The 26,866-nt window shown below is 35.2% G+C and overlaps 1 protein-coding gene across 1 annotated transcript in view; it reads right to left on the reverse strand.

Annotated features, from left to right (window-relative positions):
- Positions 1–26,866, reverse strand: part of AUTS2 (activator of transcription and developmental regulator AUTS2) — a 1,077,358-nt gene that overhangs the window by 597,654 nt on the left and 452,838 nt on the right. Inside the window, 1 exon segment of the mRNA XM_039849320.1 lies at positions 5,339–5,440. Within this exon segment, the coding sequence (XP_039705254.1) occupies positions 5,339–5,440 (102 nt within the window).

Here is a 26,866-nt window from a genome sequence, read left to right on the forward strand (position 1 = left end):
CCAATCAGTTTAATAAGATAAAAAAATGATCATCCTCAGAATAAGAGGCAATTCCTCTGACTGCCTTCGATCTGGGACAACAGTTTTTTCTTGCTTTCCAACTCAAATTGAAACATCAATTCTTCCTGGGTCTTCAGCCTTCCAGTCTTTGGACTGGAATTGCACCGTCAGCTCTTGTGGTTCTGAGGCCTTCGGACTAGGACCCGAACTAACCAACAGCTCTCCTAGGTCTCCAGCTTACTGACTACAAATCTTGAGACTTGTTAGTCTACATAACTGGATGTGCCTATACATTCTATTGGCTCTGTATCTCTTGAGAACCCTGACTCATATAATGACCTTGTTTAGAAACAGGGTCTTTAAGTTGAGGTCAAACTGGATTAAGGTGGGCCCTAAACCCAATGACTGTTGCCCTTATAAGGGAGAAGACACACAATGCTACAAATAGAGTAGAAGGACATATGAAGACAAAGAAGGACACCGGACTGATATAGTCATAATCCAAGGAGTACCAAGGATTGCCAGAAGCCACCGGAAGCTAGAAGATGAAAGGAAGGATACCTCTCTAGAGGCTTCAGATGGATTATTGTCCTGCTGACACCTTAATGTTGGATTTCCTGCCTTGAAAACTATGAGAAAATAGATTTCCATTGTTTTAAACTACTCATTTTGTGGCCACTCATTACAGCAGCCCGGGAAACTAATACAACACCTAGCCTTCTTACCATAGACTAGGAGGAGAAACAGAATATTGAGTCCTTCATAGGTCTGGATTAGATTTTCTTCTTAAATACAGAGAAGCTCACTGATGATGTAGCCTGTGTTTGTTTCTCTCTTAATAGTGGCTGGTAAGTATGTGATCAGCCTCTGTGCTCATTCTCCACACTCTAGCCAAAACAGCCTTTTTTCTTTCCCTCAAACATGTCCTGCTTGCTCTGACTTAGAGCTTGCTGTGCCTGTCGTCTGGAATGCTTTTCCTACAGATCTTCTTCACAAGACTATCTCTTTTTCTTTATTCAGGCTTCAGTTCAAATGTCACTACACAGAAGGGTCTAATCCAATCACACTAGTGAAAACAGCAACACACATGCTACCATCCCCATTACTATTTTGTTTAGTTCATAAAATACAGATTAGAAATAATTTTATTGTTTGCTCATAAGTTTGTTGTTTGCTTCCCCCAATAGAATAGAAACTTCATGAGGCAGAGACTTCATCTTGTCCCCCACCTAACCTAAAATGCCCTGACACATAAAAGGTACTGATAAATATTTCTGGACAATCATAATACTGACACGTCCAAGAAAACACACACACATATGTTGTAGGGAAGGAAAAAGACATACACAAATGGGAAAATAAATGGCACAAATAAAAATAAAAGAAAAAAGGAGAAATAGAATATCAAGAGTCCTTCACAGGTATGGACTAAATTTCCTTCTAAAACTATAAGTTTTGACAAATTCCTCAGTTGCAAAACTCTATGTAAGTCAGAAGCAGTATTTTCCCCTTGAATAACTCATCATGAAGGTTGATATATTCAGTTATTCTCCTTGACCTTTTCCTTAGTGAATAATCCAAATAAGTTACTATGCATCCTTGAGGTGGATGATCTGAAAGTCCTTATAGACAAATATTCCCTCCTGGCAATACAGCTTGGGAATATAGAATTTAGAAAAGCCAAGCACATTTGGTTTTTAAGCTTTACCCATGAGCTTTATCTTCCAGCTATAGTGGAATTCTTTATTCTTACTCCTTTTTCCTGTCCAATGGAAAAAAAAAAAGGCTAGAATAATATAGTATCTTGATTAGCTGCACTTGAAAGTAAGTCTCAACTGCCAAAGCTTCTAAAAATTTTAAAAGTGAGTGAAAGACTTCTGAGAATTTTTATCTCAGCTGAAAAACCAATAATGGGCATGATGGACTAACAGGGACCACATAACTCCCATTTTTAGTAGTTTAAGCTTAAGCTATTCAAGAACCAGACAAACTATATGAAGAAGGGTTTTCAGAAATTGGGCAATAGGCAGTATAGGACAGTGATCTCAGATAGAAGAGAAGCAAATGAGACGATCCTTACAATTGCCTCAGCTTACTGCCTGAAGAAAGTTTTCATGCCACGGTGGAGTGGGAGATGACTCAGGTGGAGCCCAGCAGTATTCCTGAGTTGAGAAGATAGAGATGATAATCAAAGGAAACCAAGGCAGCTGGAACAGGCAAAGCAGAGGATGGAAGAGATAAGAACTTCATAGAGAACCATGAAACCTGAAGAAGGTTCCCCCCAAGTCTTTACCTCTCCATACCAGCACATCCGTGGGAGGAAAGCACACGTGATAAAGGGGAAAACCACTGAAAAGGGGCAGGTAGAACAGTCCTCAGGGCTTGCACAGGGCACAGAATAGTTGATACTTCCACCAGCCAGAGTGGGTAAACCTTGTAATACAACAGGACCCAAGCAGAGTATCTAGTACTAGGGAAAAATTAGCTTTAGACTACAAGTTGTTTCTACTTTTTCTTTCATCTTTTAATAATGTTATTACAAAAAGTGTGACTTTTAATAATTAATAAGCAATGCAAACAGTATTTTGTAGACTGACAGGATTGTTAAAGCTCTAATTTTTTTTCCACATTATTTCTATTGTGGTAAAATATATATATATATATACAGAGTTTGTATATATATATACAGAGTTTGACATTTTAACCATTAAAGTGTACAATTCAGTGATATTAATTACAGTCGCAATTTGTGTAAAACTATTTCATCGGCCCAAAGAGAAACTCTATAACTATAAGGCAATAACTCCCCCATTCCCACCTTCAGTCCCTAGAAGTTCCTATTCTGCTTTCTGGTCTCTTAGAACTTATGTAGTCTAGATACCTCATTGTAAGTGGAATCGTACAATATTTGTCTTTTTTTGCATCTAGCTTCTTTCACTTAGCATAATCAAGGTTCATCTGTGTTATAACATGTATGAGAACTTCACTCCTTTTTATGGCTAAATAATATTCCACTGTCCATATATACCACTGTTTATCCATCCAGCTATTGATGGAGTCTTGTGGTGTTTCCATCTTGTAGTTACTATAAATAATGCTGGAATGAACACCAGCTTATAAGTGTCTGAGTACCTGTTTTCAATTTGTTTCAGTATATACCTAAAAGTAGAATTGGTAGAGATATAGTATTTCTGTATTTAGCATTTTGAGGAACTGCCAACCTATTTTCCACAGCAGCTGCACCATTTTACATTCTCACCAGCATGAACGAAGGTTCTGATTTCTCCATATCTTTGCCAATATTTGTTGTATCATTTAAAAAAAATTATGGCTATCTTAGTAGATATAAAATGATATTTCATTATGGTTTATATTTGCATTTCCCTAATGACTAATGATGATGAGCATTTTTCATATACTTACTGGACAACTGCACAAATGTCTATTCAAGTCATTTGTCAATTTTTGAATAGGGTTGTTTATTATTGTTTAGTTGTAGGAATTTTTTACATAACTAGATATTAAACATTTATTAGTTATACAACTTGCAAATATTTTCTCACAATCTGTAGGTTTTCTTTTCACCTTCTTGATAATACCCTTTGATTCACAAAACGTTTTAATTTTGATGTAGTTCAATTTATCTGTTTTCCTTTTTGTTGCTCATGCTTTTGGTGTCATATCTAAGAACTCACTGCCAAATTCAAGGTCATAAATATTTACTCATATGTTTTCTTCTAAGAGTTTTATGGTTTTAGTGCTTACATCTAGGTCATTGATTCATTTTGAGTTAATTTTTATACATGATGTGATACAGAGGTCCAACTTCATTCTTTTGCATGGGGAAATCCAGTTGTCCAGCACCATCTGTTGAAGAGAAAATTCTTTCCCAATTGAAAGGACTTGGCACTCATGTCAAAAAGCACTTGGCCAGAGATGTATGGGTCTATTTACAGACTCAATTCTATTCCATTTCTCTGTATAAGTCTATCCTGATGCCATTGCCATACTATTTTGATCACTGTAGCTTTGTAGTAAGTTTTGAAATCAGAAAGTATAAGTCTCTTAATTTTGTTCTTCTGTTTCGATGTTGTGTTTTCTGCTAGCGGCCTCATGCCATTCCATATAAAACTGAGTATCTGCTTTTCCATATCTGCAAAAAAGACTTAGAATTTTCATAGGCATTGCACTGAATCTGTGAAGTGCTTTGGGTTGTATTGACATCTTAACAATATTAAATCTTCCTGTACATAAACGTGGGATATCATTTGTAATTTCTTTTGCTCTAATGTAAAGTAAGTTGAGGACAATCAGTCAAAAGATCTCAATGACTATACAATATCGTGCTCTTATCACCTGACCTAATAGGGCTTTCATTTCTCCAGGCTATGATGAAATCCTGATTACCTAATCTGGAATAATTTCCAGGGTCAATAAGATCTTGTACGAAAAGCAAAACAATATCTCAGAAGCACAGCTACTTTAGTATTAAGTATTGATATTAACAACATAGGTAAGAAATATTGTTATAGTTTTATTATAATTTATAGTTCCATCACAAAATTCATGAAACATAAACACAGAGAAATATTCTTATACACAGACATACTCATATTCACAGCAAACACTGAATTAGTATTTATTTACGTATGTAATTGATATTATTCAATATTAAAAGGGTAGAGTATTATCTATAACTAAGATATTAAAAGTACCATAGAAAAAATTATACTTTGTTTATTCTACTTAATTCTTGCAAGAATTAGATGTTTCATACATCAAATCTCACCCTAAATCTCACAAACTTTCCTGAGGAGTATAGGAAGGTTAATTGTTTTGAGGTTGTCCACTTTGGCTGATGGAGCAACGGATAGAAGATTATTACAGGGATGACTCAATGTGCTGCAAAAAGTCTACAAACTTTTACGCTTATGGACAACTCTCAGTAAAAAACATTTTGAGCACATTCTGAAGATATGTGTTTATAAATTACATACATGACTACTTCATGCTTATTAAATGGGTTTTTAGCAAAGTTAATTTTTTAGACAAAATAACAAATAAGTACTAATATAATAAAGACAACTGTTTTAGAGTATTAAAAAAAAAGACAAAATGGGTTTTGCTCATCTCCCAGTTGTAGCACTGCCTACTCATTTGTAACACGATATCATCACTTCTGTTTGTAATTTGTTGTTTCTAAGGTGACAAGTACTCACACCTACCTTATAATTAGTTAAAACACGTTTTAGATCAAAACTAGAAAATGGAATGACCCTTGGATGTATAGTCTGGTGCTTCTGTTGGAATTTTTTTTTTTTTTTTTTTAAATACTTACATCACTGAGCCTTTCCCGAGAGCTGCTCCTGTGGAAGCCCTTGGATTCTCCACTGGCACTTTCACTGTCACTGTCCCTGCAGCTGTTCTGTCCAGGCTTGAGCTAAAGGTAAAAGAAAAGAGTAAGGAAAAGAGTCAGTGGTCTCCTCACCAGATGGTTTCTTTGCCCCTGTTCTTTAAGCCTTGTCAAAAGTGAGTAGTTTAAGGTCCTGATGTTTAACATTCTTCTCGGTTTCTGAATAGTGCCAGGAAGGCTGCCATAGAAAAAACACAGATATAGATAAGAGAGTGATGAGCAAGTCTTAAATAAACACTCAAAAAGTCTAACAAAGGTTCATAAATCTTGGTAAGTAATCTTCTCTCAGATTTTTCCTGTTTCAATTGTGATTTTTTTGGTCAAAAATAAAAAGACCCGAAACACTAAATAAACTAAAATGAGATTACACCAACTGCGACCTATTTCTTCTGTTCTCTTCTGAAAAAAAGAAACAATGAAATAGAACAAAAAACAAGGTTTCCTTATCGTAGGACAAAATGAATAGATGCTGGATGTTATTCTTTAACCACTGGTAAGACTCTTAACGATCCTGTTTGTCAAAACAACATTCTGGAGGTCTCCTGCCAGATATTTGTAAGTAACCAGGTTTAGACCTACAGCTTAAGTAAACTAAGCCAGCACTCATTCGACAAATAGTATTAAGTCCCACATTTGGGCCTGGTAGTAAGCACTGGAGATGTGGTGCTAAAGAAAAGAAAACAAAGAAAAAAAAACTAACCAAAAACCAAAAGCCTCTCATCTTACAAAGCTTACATTTTAGCAGTTTCTACACATTTACTCAGCCATGATTTTCATGTTCAGGATGTTGTGCACATTAACCCAGCTCTGATTTTCCATTAAAAATGAACAAACACAAAATTGCAAACATAAGTCTATGTGAGATTGAGTCACGCACAAATGGAAGATTAGTCTATCTGCGATGTCATCAACAACCACATTTGCAGAGACCCCAAGCAATTCAATGCAGGTTACAAGAGATAGCCCCTTTACAATGTTCTCAATCTAGCAAATGAAAGACAGTAAAAGACAAACAAGTATAACTGAAGAGGATTGTCACTCAAAAGGCTAATCAGCTCTTTGTTTTACTTCTGTAAATATGCTACATAGACTCATCTTCTCTTTTGCTTATTCTAAGCAACAAATATAACTGCCTGTACCCCCAGCAACTTCCATGCTTTGTAACTTTGTAACTGCCTGCAACCTATAGCAACTCCCACTCTTTGTAACCATCTGAGGACAAATTAACCAATCAGCCCATGCCAAATAAGTTCTGTATAAGGAATGTTGCAGCTGAGCTCCTGGTCCAGATCTTCAGAGAGCTAGCTCCTCTGGGACCCCGGAGTAATAAACTTGAATTCTCCAACTCTGAGTGCTGCTTGATTTCTCGCAGGTCTGATTTTTGCATCTTTTCTGCAACATAACAACACAAAGAAACATATGCTAACAGAAAACCAAAAAGTAGCCATGATAGTCAGAAGAGAAGTGATTTCTGAAGCCCTGGATTTTAAAAGCAGATTGACTTTTGGTTGTGAACACATAATGCAATACACAGATGATGGATTATTAAATTGTACATTTAAAACGTATATAATTTTGTTAACCAAGGTAACCCCAATAAATTTAATTTAAAAATTAATAAATAAAAGCGATTGAGCGCATATGGCTGAGAGGAAAGAGACACTCCAGATGGAAGAAAGGCAGAAAGCAAAGTCAGTGAAAGCAACTTGTGAGGAAATGATTAGGGTCTTCTCAGAAACAAGTTCCTTTGGGGAGGAAATATGAAGAAATATTAAAGAGAGATATATGGATTGAAACAGGAAATTCTCAAACAAAACACAAGCCCATGGGCAGGAGGGAACTTTAGAGAGCAGAACAGGTAATATAGGTAGCAACTTTTGCCCACAGGTTTTCATGTGGCTCTAGGGCCACAGTGCAAGATGAACCAAGATGAATGGACAATGAATCTGTACTAGTATTTCTTGTACCTTTAATGTGCCTTTTTAAAGACTACAGTTCAGACCCCACTTTTGATTATACAAGCTAATCAGCTACTTCCAGGTCCCCACTATGTAGAACATTCTTTTTTGTTTTCAATCTGTCTACAAATCCACTTTTATCACTTTCTTCTAAAATCCCACTCTGTAGAAGTCTTCTCTAATGGAACCTCCCCCCAAATGAAGCTAATTTTACTTTGTATCCTCCTGAGCCCTTAAGTACTTAGTTTCCTCCTAAATTACTGCTAAACCTGCTAATTCTCAATTAATTCAGATGCAAGCTATATGAGCCTTTTCTTATTACTATGAAATAAAAAGTTCAGAATATTCTCATTCTCAAGTTTTCATTTTTATATTTATAATAAAGGGGGGATTTAATATAAAATGAACATCACTGTCTTTCAATTTCTTGATTATGGCATATCCATTTCTGCCCTCCACTTTTTCACACTAGCTTTCCTCTGTCTGGAATGCTCATTCTCACCTTCTCTGTGCTTTTCATGTCAAAATTTTGTTAAAGCTCAGATAGTACATCCTGCAGTATGGTCTCTGAAGAGCTCTGCCTATGTTTTTTTAACATATGCCCTCATAGTTAGCTAGTGTTATCACTCTTCATTAAATGCCTTTGATAATTATCATATGTTTTCAAGTTTAAAACAGCCTACTGTTATATGTATTTGTCCTGACGATATAATCTGTATATGGAGTAGGGTCCCTAATTCATGACCAATGTCAGAAATCTTATCCAACTGGGTCTCTGAGTTAAGTAAAGGTGGATAAAGAAACAAATACAGCCAATGATGTGCTCAGAATTAGGCACAAGATATAGGACGAAAATAAACCCATGTCTCTACTGTCTACTGCTCACTTCATTTTAATTCTTAGTGCACATTTAGATGTTTACATTTAACATGGAAATAATGAGTCTGCAGTATGTTTAGTACCTCCAAAGAACCTATTTTGAATACATTTGTTGTACCTGACTGCATTCACAAAGAAAGAACTCTTAAAAGGTGATACTTGGTCAAGAGACGTTTATCAAAACTCAGTCCTTCAATTTAGATGAGAAATAAACATCCAGGAGGGACTTAAGGATATAAGGGCGTGAAGAAGTTTCCTAATATCTAACTGGCTTAGCAAAATCTAAACTTTGTCTTTGGGTCTTTTTCCATGTTTCTTCATGGAAGGAAATGACTTCAACAAAGCCCAAGGAGATTCTCCAGTGGCCCTGATATAAATTGTCTGACTAAGTGCTGGCTAAGGGCAAAAGCCAAGAAAGGCAGAGCAAGTAGCTTGCTAGCCTTCCTTGTGCCCTGCCGGCAAAAGCACTTCGGCAAATTTTCTCCAGAGAGCCTTACATAAAATCCACCCCTCCACTACCCCTTTTTCCTCCAAAGCCAGGCTCAAGTTTAAAGGAAACTTAGGATTTTAAGCTGTCAGACAGCTCAATATTTCAAAGTAATGGATTGACTACAGTAAGTACTAAAGCTAAACCACAGGATTTCAGGCAAAAGAAGTATTCATTCCTAATCCCAAGAATACAGTTAAAACTGGCATTTTCAGCCACATCCAATGGATCATTTGGGGTAGCATAACTAACTCAGAAGTTGTAATCCTTCACCTGAAATTCCCAGCTATTGCCTACAACCAAGAGACAATACAAAGGCCAGGTGCTGGCTTAAACATTTAAGGACCTAAGGAAAATTGATCTGCTTACATTGATTTCTCCTAGCATCCACGGCAGCTGTTACAATAAAACTTTTGCTCTGATGCAATGTGATTTCTTACTACATCAGCCTGTAGATACTTCAGGACCTCGTTTATTTAAAAATTACTGTAATTTACTTTCTAGTACCAGAAGTTTCTTCCCATTAGAATATTATATTTTCAGTCATTGGAATTAAAACAAAACAGACGAATTGAAAGGACATTGGTATCTAACATGAATGGCGATAATTCTATCAATAAGATAAACATCTTTTTTAAAATTTAAGAAGCCATTTCAATTGTTATTAGATTCCACTATTGACAATATATTCTCCAATTTCTCAAACTGTGATCTCATTACAGACTTAACTATTATCAATGGCTAATTAGGAAAATAACAATTCATGGTTTTATCACTACTAATAAACATATAACAAAGTGCCATCACCCTGGACTAAGTGAAAGTGGAGTCATTCTGTGCACATCTGCCAAGGTTTGACAGCCAGGCTATGCCATTCTAATCGGCTTGAGTATGAAGAATTCCAACAAGATGCTAGCTGCTCAGCAGGTGTCATTAACTCTTCAAAACAAAATTCATAGAAGGATAAAGTATGTTGAGAAGATATTTATGCTTGGAACTCGAAATGAATGATGTGAATTATGCAGTGCAATCCAGAAGAGCATCCAAAAGTCATCTCCTACCACAGATTTGGTTCCTCAAAGCAACATAAATCCTATCTCAGACTGCTGAGTTCTCCGATAGGGATCTAAATGAACTCTATACAAGGTTTTTTAAACGTGTCAATAAGCAAAGAATCGTCTTTCATTCAATGAAATTTTGTAATACACCTTCAAAGCAGCAAGTATTTAATCTTATAAAAATGTTTTGTTTTTTTTTAAAAATAACTGTCCACAAATGGAGGAAGTTTCATAGATTGGGTGGCACATGTACTATTTTATTCCTGAGGCTTTAAAAGGTATTTCAGATGAGATACACAGAACCAAACTAAAGAAAATGAAAAAACTGGCATATCAAAATGAGCTAACAGGAAATAACTATTATAAATGACAAAGTTGAATATAAAAAACATTGTTAGTTATTAAAAAAACATGTTAGTTATAAAAGACTCCTAAATTAAAAAGATAAAAGATAAAATATTATAAATAAATGGTTAGATGAAATCATGTTAAAGATAGTAACTTTATAGTGATAAAAGGTACAATCTTTACCTTTTACATTTCTGTATTTTAAACTAAAGAAATAAGTTGTAAACCCTGATAGGCCAGTATATAAGGTAAAAAATATTTTAAGTAATAAAAGAAATCAAAAGAAGCTGGGATATTTTAGCATCCTACTAAACAGGGATCAAGAAAACAAAACACTAAGAAAGGACTTAAAGGTTAAAAAACTCAGTCTGACTTAGGCAAAATACAGTAAATACTGGTAACTTGCAGAGACCACAACTTTTAAAGCATCCGTGGGACATTACCACCAATTGAAGATGTATTAAGTCACAAAAAAGATCAGAATAAATTTCAAATCGTAGAAGTTACATAAGCAGCCTTCTCTCTGATGAAAATTAATGAAGATATTTTAATCTAAATAGCCATATCACCTAGAGATTTTTTTAAATCCTTTTAAAAGCTATTTTAAAAGTTTTTCTCCACAATTATAATTGAGTCAAAGAGAAAATCACAAATACACCATCTGTATTTAAAAACTGAAAATTAAAAACATGTAAGTTAAAAAACAGGACCCGTAAAATCTATGAGAGGTTAATTCATTTATTTTCTATTAAATGGAAAATAATAGAAATAAATCGCCTAATTTAGAGATCAAAAAAGACAAAAAGATATAAGATAAAGCAACTATAGGAAAAATTATAGCAACAAAATTCTAAAACTGAGAACTACATAATGAATTGGGAAATTAAAATATTGTACAATTAATAGAGTAAAATTAGGAGCAAAACCTGCAAAGAGATAAAAGAAACCTCTTATAAATCTAAGAATAAAAAATGATGAAAATCAAAACCAAAAATGGAAATAATGAGATACCATTATGTAATCATAATGTGGTTATATATGTGATTATCATTTTAAAATATGCACATTTATATATTAAAATTATAAAATATAATAGGCACATTTCTAAATTGTAGTAGTAAACATTATCCTTTGGTGGTATTATCAAAATCATAATTGAATAGTTTTAAAGTTTTTTTTAATTTTAACAAAATTTGATTCATATACAAAACTAATCTGTGCCCAAAACTGATAATAATGAAAAAAAAAGGAAAAATATGGAATGATATTCTTAGTTAAAAGAGCTGCAAAAAAATCTGATGACATATAATAATTTGAATTAAAAATAAAATCTAACAGAATTTTTTCACAAGAATATGAGTCCAACAGTTTGCAAGTGGGCACAAAGGAAATTTCTGAGGTGATGGCAAAGTTCTAAAATTGGAATATGGTAATGGTTGCCAACTCTACAAATTTACTAAAACTCATTAAATTATACACTTACAATGAGTGGATTTTACGCTATGTGACTTATATTTCAATAAAAAGAAAAAGATCCCATCAGTTTAATCCCTTACTCCAGAAAGAGTCAGGTTTCTGTTAAGGACTTACCTGATTAGACCAGGCTCACTTTCTTAAAGTCAACTGTGCTATGTAAAAATCTAATCATGGGAGTAATCAGGGACGAGTACCTTGAGAGCCATCTTGGGATTCTGCCTACCACAGGGGATTTACAAAGACAAGAAAAGATGAATTGCCTCTCCTTTTTGTGATAAATTCATGTATTATAAAATGACTCTGATAGAATTAGGAAAGTTTTATTGGTGGAAACTAAGATAGGGTTCATGAATATGCCTGGACTTTTAAGTGTCACTTATATGTGTCAGCGATGTTTCCAAATAAACACTTGAGGTGTTGCACAGATAATAGTTTGAAAATTTGAAACTATTGAAGCACTTCCATTTGCCAAGCACGTATATTATTCAAGATTTAATGAGGTTCAGTGGATTTCATAGCAGTAGGAAAAAACTGAACGCTAAAGTTAATAAAATAAAGAGAAGAAAATAAGCCAAGATCAATCTGATGAGGAAAAAAGCCAAGATAAATCTAACTACATAGTCATGAACATAAACGAGAAGCAATTAAGGCAATCAAGAACAATCTGACCAACTCTGATATCTTTCCAATAGACACACTCAACCCAGATAATAGAACTTACTATTCTACGGCTTATCAAGAGAATTAATACTCTACTCTCTATGATTTGGCCAAGAGGCTATTTATTATGCTATTATTTCTTCATAACTTAATAATGCAAGGAGAAGAGAATGGGAGTGTAAAAAAGCAATGCTTGATACATAACTAACATCTCTATCTACAACTTGGCTACTATTTCTAGGTTGAATTATGGTGAGAAAAGGCATGATAACATACCTGACTTTTATTCTTTAACAAAAATGAAGCCGAAACTACAGAGGAGAAAGGGATATACAAGAATGATATTAAAGAGAAAAAGCCTGAATGAACAGAAGGTGTTTGGCATTCCTCAGATTTGACTGTGGACTACAAGATGAATCTGTTTTCAAATAGGCTCCGAAATTCATACACAATACACATACACAATGCAAAAATAATTTGATGAAGAAATGTTTGACTGCTTTGGTACAGTTTCTGAGATTTTTGATTATTAAAAAGAAACTCTGAGACAATATTATTTGGTTGGCAAGGATGAATACATAAAAATAACAAATACACAAAACTTACATTTTTCTATAAGAAAACTTTTTAAACAACTTTTTATATGGCCTGGCATTCTTTAAAATAACCATCACCCTCCAACATAAAATACTTTATAGTCTTTTGTTTTTCCCATTCTACCATTAAAAAATGGCCAATTGTAATCTGAGGAAGGAAATATGTAAGACAAGTCTGGCACACTTATTATTCTAGAAACACCATGTCAGAGGGACTTGGGAACCAATTTTAAGTGTTCCCGCTAACCAAAGATGGGACAATTTGAGTATCAATATCATAGTAACACAATAAGTTGAAGCATATTCAACATGTTTAAATATACAAGTATACAATTATAAGAAAACCAATAAATGAACAAATACTTCATTGGTTACCTTTGGAAAACCTTCTGGAAATGAAAAAAATAAACAAAGAATCAAGCATCAGTATCTCCTAAAATTATAAAAAAGAGAGAAAAGCAGATAACATATGCCTCCTAATGTAAGAATAAGCCTGTGTGTGTATGTGGAGGTGGGGTAGGGATACAGAAGAAACAAGATTATCCATGCCTTAATTGCTGAAGTTGGATAATAAGAACATGAGGGTTTATTTCACTATTATCTGTATTTGCATATACATTTTAAATTTACCATAATAACAAGTTTTAAAATCTTACTTCCAGAAAAGGTATGTTCTTCTCTAATCCATATACTTACTGGCTATTCATTTTAATTGAAAGATTATGATCATCTAGAATTAGTTATAATAGTACTTTACGAAATCACTTTAGTTGCAAGCTATCAAAAATCTTAAGATATGAATTTTGACAACAAACTTCTTTCCAACTTGCCTCTGTCCATTTCAAATCCAATCAAAAACTCTCATCAAGGCTAAGGGTCCATCTCCATCCATGAGTATCTTAATGTCTTAGATGGTTCAGGCTACCATAACAAAATACCACAGCCTGGTGGCTTATACAACAGAAATTTCCTCACAGTTCTGGAAGCTAGAAGTACAAGATCAAGGTGCCAGCACAGTCAGTGTCTAGTGACAACTCACTCACTGGCTTGCAGACTCATAGGAAGGGGAGAGAGAACTGGATCTTGTGTCTCTTCTTATAAAAGGACATTAATACTATCAGGGCCCTACTCTTATGACCTCATTCAACACTAATTACTTCCTTACCCCAAATATATGTGAATTTGAATTGAAGGTGGGGGTTGGGAGCACGATTCAGTCTATAGCATTTAGCAACCTGTATATCACTAAACTTAGTATCAACTGGCTACTATTTCATACTAGGTAGGCTACATTACTTCCATGAGGACAAAAATAAACTAGATTATTAGCAAGCACTACATTTACACTTTTTTGAAAAGCCACAGATATTTCATAGGTGGGACAGGTCTTACAAATGCATGTTCTAGAATATTTAAGATTCCTATTTTAGACTAAATGGTGCCCACCCAAAACTCCTATGCTGAAACCCTAACTTCCATTACTTTAGAATGTGACTGAACTTGGAGTGAAGGACTTTAAAAAGGTAAGTGAGTTGAAATGAGCTCATTAGGATGGACCCAAATCCAATCTGAGTGGTGTCCTTCTAAGAGCAGGAAATTGAAATGTAGGGAGAGACACCAAAAATGCACATGCACAGAGAAAAGGCCACATGAGAGCACAGTGAGAAGGCAGCCAACTACAAGGCAAAGAGAGAGGCCCTAAGAGAAGCCAAACCTACCAACATCTTCATCTTGGACTTTGAGCCTCCATAACTATGACAAAATAAATTTCTGTTTCTTAAGCTACCAACTCTGTGGTATTTTGTTATGGCAGCTCTAGAAAACGAATATAATCCTTTCCTTAAGGGTACAAACATCCTGGTCCTTATTGTTCCCATCTTAGAAGAGAAGACAAGGAATCAAGGCAAAACAAAGAAACCCAGCTGTCTTTCCATTTCTTTCATTCCGTTTACAAAAAATTCTTGAAAACATTTTATTCAGCATCTCTAATTCTTCTCCTCCCATTCTCTGTTTAACCTGGTCTCGTGAGGCTTTTGTCCCCACATGCATGAAATTGCTCCTGTCAAACTCAACAACAGGCCATCAAAAGCATATGCAGAACTTGGGGAAAGAGACCCCAAAACTTGTGTCTCAATAGTTAAAGATGTAAATCAAGCTAATGTAGTGTTACATGAATGCATCTTATTCTCAGATCTTGCTTAAATGAATGCTCATAAAGACAACGGAAACCAGATTTTAATTTAGAGTTCTGTATTCCTTGAAGTTTCTTGATGGAATGTGACAGTGCAGAAGAGTCAAGCCCTGGCCTACTGTTCTCTTCCCATCTATAGTTTTGTCCCACATCTCAAGAAGCCTCACCTGCACATGTGATAACATCCCAGCCCAACCTCCAGACTCCATCCACATCTCCCACTTTATCCTCCTCCCACTTGCAGTGCCCCCAATTCAGTCTTGGGCATATGTGCTGCTGTGGTGAAGTCTGCTCTCAGGACGATGAACTAGGAAAACGGATACCGAAAGCCAAACTGAGGATATCTGGGCTAGGAACTGGAGTTCCAGATAATCAGTAGTATGGTACAGAATGGGAGTAGTGAGCTCCAAGTGGGCATGTCCTTGGCCTTTTGAATTCTTCCATTCTGTGAAGGGGCATGGCTTAGAGAGGACCAGAGCGGGATCCAGGGCAAAAAGACCCCTTGCTTGGCTTTAAAGGCAGTACCAGATCATTAACAAGCTACAAATGTGAGACACAGTGGTCACTGTCAAGCCCCACCTTACTGATCTATCTACTAGGACCATCTGATACAAGTGATCACTCCTCATCTTTGAAGCACTTGCTTCACTCCTGCTTTTCCTCAGACCTTTCTGGTGATTCCTTATCAGTCTCCTGTTAAGTATGGTGGACATCCTCCCAACTCTTAAAAGTTAGGTTCTCCAGGGCTCAGTCCTTGGATCTCTTCTTTTTCTCTGTCTATATTCACTACCCATGATAACCTCATCTAGCATGAGATGAGCATAATTTCATGCTTTTAAATACTACGTATGTGCTGATGATGCCTAACTTATATCTTTAGCCCCAATCTCTTTCCAAAATTTCAGTCTTCTAATCAAGCTGCATCTTACAATTTCACATAGATGACTAAAAGCAATATTCTCAATGTTTCCAATTGTTATTAATAGCAACTTCACCCTTCCAACTGCTTAGGCAAAAATCTTCTTCCCCTCTACAGTTACCGCTCTGCTCAGTGCTACCATTGTCCCTTGCTTGGGTCATGACAATAACCTTCCCATCTGATCTGCCTGCTTGTGCTCTTGCCTGCTATATCCATGCATCTTCCCAGGGGCGAGAATGATCTTATAAAAATGTAAGTCAATGTCCTTATTCTCAAAATCTTTCAGAATCTCTCCTTCAGAGTAAAGACCAAGTTCTTTAGAATGGCCTAACAACAAGGTAGCCCCCACTCATCTGGTTTCCCCATTATTTCTTTAACTCGTTTTCTACTACTCTTTCTTGCTCACTCTGTAACAATTTTATTCGCTTCATTACTGTTCCTAAAATAAGCCAGGCATGTTCTCACCTCAGGGCCTTTGCACTTGCTGTACTGTCTATCTGAAATGTTCAGCCCTCAGAAGGCATAAGGCTTACTATTGCCCTTCTTTAGATCTTTATTTAAATGTCACTTTCTCAATGAGGACTTCCTTGATTATCCTACTTATAATTGTAACCCTGCCTCTACTTAATATGTTGCAATGTAGTATATATTTTACTTATTTTATTTGTTCTCTTTTTTCCTCCAAACTCCTAACCCCTCGACCACACCACTACTAAATTATAAGCTGCATGAGAAGCAGGATTTTTATGTTTTGTTAAATGTTATATCTGCAGATTCTAAAACAGTCCCTAGAATTTATTAGATGCTCAATAAATTGTGTTTATTTAATCAGTATGCATTAACTTTTAAGGTCTACAACACGCAAGTCAGACTTTAAAATCTCCCACAGAATGGCCCTTGGAGCTATTAACAAAGTGTGACTGCATTATAAAAAGCTAGTCTTCTAAAATTGGCCAATACAGAGAGTTCAAAAGCTTAGTTGTAGCATGAAAAGCTGCATGTACACTAGTGTACTTGTGGGCTTTGTGATCATACAAAAATTAGCCATTCTTCAAAAAGTGCTATTGCTAATTTTGTTCCTGAAACAGTGATCATAGGTAATTTAAGATATTTTAGATTATAAAATGAAAAATGGCATATAATTAGTTAGTTTAATAACTCTTCATCCTGGCATTTGAGAATGTTAAAAGTACTTGTTCAGCAAAAGGTCAAAAACCACTAGCAAGAGAAGTTAATAGCTCTCTTAGTATTATACATGCTTATTGATGAGATTGCCACTTTTAAGTAATTTGGATAATATGAAGCATTTAAAAATCCTATGTATTTTACCTTCTAACAAGTGCTTTAAAAAGTCCTTGTTTTTAAAAACCGATCCAGCAAAAACCTTTTTCCAACATATTGCACACAAAGATAGAAATGTTTAAACATGTGTACTACTAAACATAATTTATAAAAGAAACCTAATTGGTTATAGAAATAAATATATTCTTCTGAGTAAATTTTTAAAAAGAAAGTACTTTCTAGGGAGGTGAAATGTTTGTTTGTTTGTTTTAGGCAAGACAACCCTTGGTTGACCTCACAGATTGCAAGGACCTTGTCAGCTTACAATTCCTTATTTATTTATTTATTATTTATTTATTTTTTAAGTCTATGGCACCTGGTCTTCCTAGGTGGCCTCCCATCCAATTACTAACCAGGCCCAACCCTGCTTAGCTTCTGAGATCAGAGAGGACTGGGCTTGTTCAGGGTAGCATGACTGCAGATGGTATGTTTGGTTTTTTCCCACATCGTAAAGTAATGGTTTCTGCGGCCTCCAGTACCAGCACACTCCACTGGAAACAGGAGCACTAGCTGAATTAAAGGTCCCTACATCCTACATTGTCCTACATTGCTTATTTGCATCATCTGCCTGACCTTTGAGGAACCTGAATCAGAAACTCAGGCTTTCCAACAAATTTTACTATGATATAGCAGGTGATTTTCACGTGGCTCCAGATGTTTTAAAGTTATGAAGTCTTTCTCATTTTTAACCTGGGCAAAATAGATTAGGAAGTGGGATAATCCAATTTTGATTGAAGGGCAGGTGAGGTAAAGACAGCTTACACAGAAAACCATAAATTTCCCAACTACAAGAAATTCTTGGTCTAAACACGTGGCATTTTTCCAAGACACAGAACGATTCAAATATATAGTTTATAATTCTTGGCATGATTTTAGCTGATTTACATAAATTAGTAAAAAAGAACTTGACAGTTTTTTTAACTAAACTCAGAGATGAGAAGATAACTACTACTAGGCTTCTTAGAAACATAAATTGGGATCCACGCAAAGGTAGATTAGTTTTCTCCATTGTTGTGTGTGTGTGTGTGTGTGTGTGTGTGTGTGTGTGTGTGTGTGACAGTTTAACTAGAGATAAGATGACACAAGCTGAGGCTTTCAATTAGAGCATAAGAATTTAAACACACCAATGTTTGACTATCAACATAGAGGCAAAGGCTAGTAAATGAAGAGTTTGCTCCTGGCTCTTGCAGCTATAGTGCTGACATATACTCTCCGTCACACCCAGAATACCTCATTGGTGCCATGTTACCAAGAAAGAAAGCAATTAATAGGCTTACTATACTGAACAAATAAGCAATCTTCATATTATATCTAAGAATCACAAAAACTTTGTAAATTAAATTGCATTTCCCAATTTACGGATGGAAAAACCAAAGCTGAAAAATACAAAATAATCTGAGCAAAGTCACCAAAGGCAGAAAACAGCTGAGGTAGACTAGAACCAATGCCAGCCTGACTCTACAAGGGCTATAGCTCTTAGCTGTTATACAGAGCTAGCAGAGTATTGTAGGAGGTACATGTCCTTAGAACTTAAATTCTTAGCATCCCTTCATCACTCCCAATGGCTAGTTCTGTCTTGATCCTGAATGTAAAATAATCAGCATGTTCTAAGGGTGGTCTTACAGTTTAAATCAACTATAAAACCAGCTCTATGCTCATTTTCATATCTTGTAAAAAGATACTTTAAAAATGTGAAAAGAAATACACATAAAATGTGCACAGCAGGTAGGGGGAAAAAATTACAGTTATTTGGGACAGTGGCATGTTTTAAAATTCTTTTTCACTTCCACATTCCAAATTCCCTAAACTCCGAACTGATCAAAGTCTTACAGATTATCCTTGAAAAAAAGAAAAGAAAAAAAAAAGAAAAGAAACACAAATTAATAACTATTTAAGCATTCTGTTTCATCATGATAACAAACAGATGGTTTTAATATTCTGGAGGCTAATTCCTGAACAATTAAAAACACAGCAAGACATTAACATCTAATGAAACATTTTAACTACCAGTATATGCATCTGCCATTAATTCCCACACAGTAAGGTCTTGGATCTCCTCAATCTGTTCTTTATTAAGGAAAGTTTTTCCACTCTGAATTTAGTGAAGTAGAGAATTAACAACTGTTTTCAATCAGCAATCAGCAGGATATTTCACCAATGTATACTGAAACCATGTACACTATCAGACTTAAATTTATTCTTATGATGGCTTTGATGTACACATATTTGCAATTTAAGAACAGATACAATTGTCTAATTAGGTGTTCCCCCCCTCCACCCAAAAAACCCATGTCACATTAGCCCTCTGGTGTATAACAGAAACTCTCATTAAGCTGTTACTAAAAAAGATGTGTTTGTTTAATAACACAGGTAACTTTGACTCAACTTGCCAAAAATATCCTAGACTTCTCACTCACTGTAGCGACATGTAAAGGCAACAATCACAGGAACAATGAGGGACAAGAGGATGTATCCCATTCTCAGATCTGGCAGGTTAAGACAGCGTGACCACTTACCATGAAGCTGCTTTCATTTTTATGACAATGCTGTATACACGTGTTTGCCGTTCTATAATTTTCCAATAATTGTACATAATTTATCTAATTTAATCATCACATAAATCTTCTTAGGTAATAAGCAAAGTAAATCCTTTTACAGATAAAAACTAAAATTCTGAGATGAATGACCCAACCAAAGACACACAGAGAGCAGTGAAGAATATGATCCCTGGTCCTTTGCAGAATGTCCCTTGAGGCAGTGACAACAATTTGCTGCACTAAGATACAGATTCTTACCATAACAACCTGTGAAGCACACATAATCATTACCATTTTCAGGCTAAGTAAGTGTAGGCCCATGTTAACCTAAGGTTAAACAGATAGAAAGGTGGAGTTAGGATTCACAGCCAGGCCTTTAATCCCAGAATCTCTATTACTCCACAATATTATGCTACCCTCCTGGGGTATCATTATCATTCATGGGCAACGCAGACATGTCATAACCAATTGCAGTGTGTCTGTTCTTCTAGGCAAATTACAAATCTAACATTTTGTGATTTAGTGACCTAATATTTTGGGGATAAGCAATTAGCAAATTAGCTATAAGTAATTAACTTTGTAATGGAAAAAAAAAAAGAAAGAAAGAAAATGCCATCACATATCTTGGTTATTTTTACAAACATGTCTCTCAATTATAAATAACCAATATATAACGTGGCTGAACCTTAATGTATTAAATGTATTAACTGAGAAACTAAATTCTATAGATCTCAAATTTATTCACAGAATGACTAATAATTGAAACACTCTTTAATATAGGTTTTTGTGTGTGTCACATTAGACTCTGACAAGCAAGTGAAAATGTAATTTTATTTACTTTAGCAATCTCAAGAAATTTAGATTAATTTAATCTAAATTAAAAAAAAGCTCTGCTAAATTCTAGTGCTTATGTCTGTAATATAAATATCTGTATATGTATACTACAGACTGAATGTTTGCATCCTTCTCAAATTTATATGTTGAAACCTAATCCAAAATGTGATATTAGGAGGTGGGAGCCTTTGGAAGGTGATTAGATCGTAAGGGTAGAGTCTCATGAATGGGATTGTGCCCTTATAAAAGAAACCCGACAGAGCTCTGTCGGGCCTTCCACCATGTGAGATAAGGGGAAAAGAAAGCCATCTATGAACTAGGAAGCAGGCCCTCAGCAAACACAAAATCCGCCTGAGTCTTGATCTTGGACTTCTCAGGTTCCAAGACTGTGAAAAATAAATTTATGTTGTTTATAAGCTACCCAAGTCTACAGTATTTTGTTATAGCAGCCCGAACAGACTAAGACAATGTACATATAAATGTACACACACATGCACGTAATCTAAGCAAACAACCTATAATACTAGAACTATCTACACAGAGATGTCAGAGAAATGACAGCTTGTTATAAAAGGATATCACTAAAAATTTTAAATATTGCAGAGTAAAAAGACTGTATGGGTCACCTACTTCATACTCCTTTGTTACTGTACAAAAGTTCAATGATATTTTTAAATTAAAATGGATGAGTAAATAAATATATAAATCTTTTTTTAAAAATACAAAATAAGTTTGGGATTTTTCCTAACGGTCAGGAAAAACACAGTATATTAAATGTAACATTTGCCCAGTACTTATCCGAAGCAATAATATGGAGACTATTTCTAAAAAGAATAAGAGGATATATTTGCCATAGAATAACTAGTCATGCTTTCCACCATGGGAAGAAAATTCAAGTTGGGAGAGAAAGAAAATATTCTTAGTAGAATGATGTTTTTAGTCCTATAGAAAAAAAAATCTCTAAAGACACACTGAAAAGTCTTTATGGATACATATTCACTGCCTATTTAGGAGAAAGATGGTGGGGGAGGGATCTGTACCTTTTTTTTTTTTTTGGCAGTTCTTATGAAAATTCATAAGCCAGATGGTATTCAATAAATGTAAAGAGCTAAAGAATTTAGTTTTATAGAAAAACATCAATTAGCATATGAAAATTAGCAATTAAGCAATCATTACACAACATATATCAATATTACTAACGAGTGAGCATATACACTAAATTTCTGACATGAACTCTTTTAAAACAAATATTTTTGAAACACTGCTATTTTCCTGTGAAAACTTTATCATCATAGCTGTTCCTGAGCACCACACCACTTTACTGCCCTATTGCAACAAAGTTTTTTCTGAATCTCCGCATAAACTATATTAGCTCCTCAGCAATTGACCTGTGGCCCAATGTCATTTTCTTTTTCTACTCAAAACTTTTAAAATTTATCAACTTTTTCTGTACATGCAATTCACTCTCGTCCTCTTGAATGAAAGTAGAAAGCCATTATGACCCTCTATTTCCACAGACTTTGTGGTCAGGTCTACGGGGTAATACGGTAAGAAGAGGTCTATTTAAGCTCCACTCAAAGTTCCATCCGTAGGACATAAGACAAAACCGAGAAAATATCCATGCAGAGAGATAATTTGTGCAAAGATGGATATCGCAAAGCATTTTTGCTGACACTCTGAAGATGAGAGACTCCAAAACACATTACAATTAAAAACACTAAGGGGCACATGAAGTTCAGTGAGACTTAAAATAAGCACACAGAGGTACTGTACACTGATATTTCTGAAATATTCAAGATGGCCACCAGGAAAAGAGTCACCATTGAAGCACATTTTAACCTTACAGAATCTTCTTGTTTGAAAGTTGATGTCTTCTAAAACCCTGCAATACCATTTAAAATATATTTTTATTTGCCATTTTTTACCACTTTTCCTTCAACCCCCAATTTTCTGTGACACTTTACTTGCCACCAATTTGCTTTTCAAACATAGTTTCAGATGAAATCCAAATCAGAGGTATGGATATATATGTAAATAACTGAAAGGTGAATACTGCAGAAGAACAAACACTTGTTCAAATTACACATTTTCATCATTTCTGTTCTTAAAGCTAATGAAATGTATCTTTCCACTGCAGTGACTGGAAATATTACTAGAAGAAAGTGTTTGCAGATCTGATTTTTCTAGAGAGATCTTTGAAATTTAAATATAATTGTGAAATATCCACCCTTTTCATTTAACATTAAACAGGGTCTGTAATTGAGATAGAACAAATATTTCTGCCCTATAAATGCAAAAGTTCTTCTTAAATCAAAATTTGCTACTTCCTATTTCCCAGAATCCTTGCCATCAGTAGGACAGGGAGCAGACCACTTATGGTGAAATAGGTCCAAGAAGGCAAGGACAAGAGGATCCCTACCAGCCAAAGTCACTAATCAGAAACCTGCTACTCCAGAGTTACTTCTCGAAGAAATCTGTCAAGTGAAAAACAGAAAAAAATGAAGGAAGATGTTTAAAACCAAGAATTTTAATCTAAGTTGATTTTTTAATCCAAAGGTGAGAGTACATGAAAATTTACCTTTAAACTTTGGATTCCACAAAAAATAATGATTATATACAATTTTTGGAGTTGAATACACAAGAACATGTACCAGATTCCCTTTCTTACCTCTTTCTCCTAATTTCTGTGCTAGATAAGGGGGGGAAAAAAAGAGAGTTTTGTTTTGTTTTGTTTTGTTTTGTTTTAAAGAAATGTTGGTGAGCTTTCAGAAACACTCTAAGGCCTGGGCTTTTGTCCATGGCTTAATGACTAAAACTCATGATGATGGGTAGGAATTTACAGTACCAAAAACCTATGGAATTAAAGAGAAACACATCTGAGAATAGAAAAAAGTAGTTTAAAACCTCTGGGTTCAAGAGGTCAAGGAAAAATAGAAGACATAATCTATAACACAAACTGCTGAAGAATTGTAAAGGTAAAAAAAATCATCCCTCCTTCCCTGCCACCTTTTTTTTTTTTCTTTAAGGCACAAAACCTAGTGAAATTCCCTGGCTGTCAACCACTGGTACCCCACAGCTAGCCATGGCAACAGCTGCAGGGCTCTGTTGTAATAAACTAGAACAATTTAATAGCTTTTATTGTTCTGCAGTGGTGTCTGAGCATAGCCACTCTCCCCTCCTAGGACTCTAGGGTCCCGCAAGGGCAGCAATGAGAGAAGATCTCATTTACCTAAAAGCACTTATAAATTTTTAATTTGCTTTAACAAGTAAATTAACAAGTCCCTCATTCAGGCAAGTTTTATGGCTTCTTGCCACTTGGGGAAGGCCGTAAAAGTTTTATAGATAATCCAGAGCTACTGAGACTGCTCATAATAAATTGTCTGTTTCCTGTTATTTTATCAAACCACTGGGCTTCTAATGACTTAAAGTCACAGTTCCCTTATATTCACGCTTTTTATGAGGCCATATTTATAAACTCCAAAGAATACCTAAATTATACAGGGTTTTTACTAATCATTACAAAGATTTTTTTTTTAATGGGAGCTTACCTTAGCTCATGCCTTGCTAATAAATGCTGCAACATGTTTTAGAGACAGCATGCTGATTCTACATATTATTTAAATGCTGCCTTAGCCAGAGTTTCCATTAGCAAACACTTTAAGGTAGCTGCAATCTAATCTGCTCTGTACAGCCTCACTAATATTTCTGCCGACTGGAGTATGGTGCTTTCTGGGCTGCTGCATTTTATCCGAGAAGGGAGCAGCCTGATGACTATGTGTATCATGCATGGTGAGAGAAGCTGAGCCTCAAATGTCTGGACCAGAACTTGACTCTGGATTAACATTAAATTTAGCTCCTGGTTATTAGCAAGCCATTTGGACCTGAATTAACCAGAAGACAGGGAGGTAGGAAGGAACAGGAGCAAAGGCACATCTCATTCAAATTTCCCACTCATTATCCAGAGTCTATCAGCCACAAATGGGGCTGGCAATGTATAGAATACATAGAGGAATACATATTCAAATTGATTCTAAGCTATAACACTTATTCATTGCACAGATATATTCAACACTGGAAATCAATGACAAAGTAAAGAGAATTAAAAATGCTTTCAAATTCAGTCTCTGATAATGTGGAGTTAGTAAAAGTGCTAAGTGGCCCAGTCTGCTTTGTGATGACCTATTTTATACATATGCTTGTATACACATATGAACACACAAAGTACAGATCAAAAGGCATATATGTGGTCTCTCAATTTAGTCTATGTAGGGATAAAATCTTAGGCAAAAGTCATCTACCTCCAAGGACAGAATAATCTATGTAAGGCCTTTAAACAAAATGATGCAAAAGACCAAGAGATCACATCACAGTTCATACAGATACAACACGCACTACAGGATGAACACTGATTTCTCATTTCATTTGTATTAATTTCCCCCCAGAAAATACAACTTCACAGATCAGTATCACCCAGGGTAATCTCGCATGAAGGTTCATCATTTAAATAACAATTGTTCTTGTGTGGCTTTATATTTCTGATTCTTACTTTAATTATAGTACTCTGTTCAATGATGCAGAGTATGAACCTCTTGACCAAGGTGTCAGAACATGGTCACTGAGAATGCATTCATAATGATTCTTTTCAATTTCATCCCTCTCTTGGGGGAACAAATAATACAAGATAGAAGACACAAAAAGAGGATGCATGATAGCAAGGTTAGTGTCAATGCTGCCACAGATCACATTCCAAGGATGATGTGTACATGTTGACACCAGTTATTCCGCCTTTAGAAAAACTTCATTTCTACCCTAATATCAACGTTATAATCTAATTTTTCTGAAACACACTTAGAGGAAAAGACATAATTTCAAGTTTGTACATAAACTTCAAAGTTATCTTCCTTCTGTTATTCTTTCGGTTTAAGGTAATGGAACATAGTTGGCCTCAATAAACATTATTCTCTCTAGAAAATCTGAAATGCTAACAGTAGAAATAAAACAGACTCATGTGAGTATAGTCTCTTACTAAGAATTTTCACATATATGATGTCGTTCAATCTTCATAGTCCTAAGAACCAGTACAATTATTTCATTTTGCAGATATGAAACTTTGTTCAGAGGGGCTGACTAGTCATTCCAGTTCACATAGCTAGGGAGAAGCAGGCTAGCTCTTGAACCCTGCCCTTGTGAAGATACCAGTGAAGGGGATGATATAACAGTATCTTCAGTAACTGCATCGGGGTATATATGTGTATAACAGAATGTTCTGCTAGAATCCGACCTTGCTGTCCTTAGAACTGTGCGCTAAATTAATATCTAGAGCTATGTGGATCAGGTGGCTTTGCTCAATTCCATAAACAAACACAGTTTCTTTATTCCTTGGAAACTACAAACCACTGACTTCAACAGAAATTAGTCAAAGTGCTTTTTTCTTTTAAGGGCCTATCCTAGAGTTTAGAGCATACAGAGATGCTTAATAAATTTTGATTGAATACAAAGCCAATATAAAAACTGTTGGTACAGTTAAATTATTAATTTTAGTCTGTCTCTATAGCAGCTTATAAACTACAGTAGAACCAAGACTGTATATCTTTTTTTTTTTTACCATTATATCTCCAGTGCCTAGCACAGTATTTGGCACATAGGAGATACTAAATAAATGTTTGCTAAATTAATGCATTATATTCATGAATGATATAACTAGCTTAATGTTCATGCATTACCACTCCTAAAAAATCTCCAAAATAGAGAAGTGTCATATCTTCTCATAATGAGCATTATGGAGCATTATTTCTGAATATGCAGAAAAGCATTATTAGGTAGGTTCCAAGATTTCTTGGTTTATGACTTTTATGTGTGTATGAGTATACATATGTCTACAAAGAAAGCCTTAATCACGTAAACCATAAACACACACACACACAGGCACGCACGCACGCCCACAGACACATCCTTAATCTGTGATCTAATCCTCTCAAATTTACTGGTGACCGCCCTTCATTAATCAAAATCATTAAAAAATATTTGCCCAGCCCTTTGCTTGTCTGTAGCAGGCAGCTTGCCAAATGTAGTTTCCACAGAAGTAAATGAGATCATGCCTTGGTTGCACCTAAGTCCTTTAAAATTCAGGAGTTTTTCAGTTCACGTTTCAGGTTAATCTTTTCCTTTC

This window comes from Pteropus medius, unplaced genomic scaffold (assembly GCF_902729225.1).
Source record: "Pteropus medius unplaced genomic scaffold, Ma_sr-lr_union100, whole genome shotgun sequence".
NCBI classification, from domain to species: Eukaryota; Metazoa; Chordata; class Mammalia; order Chiroptera; family Pteropodidae; genus Pteropus; species Pteropus medius.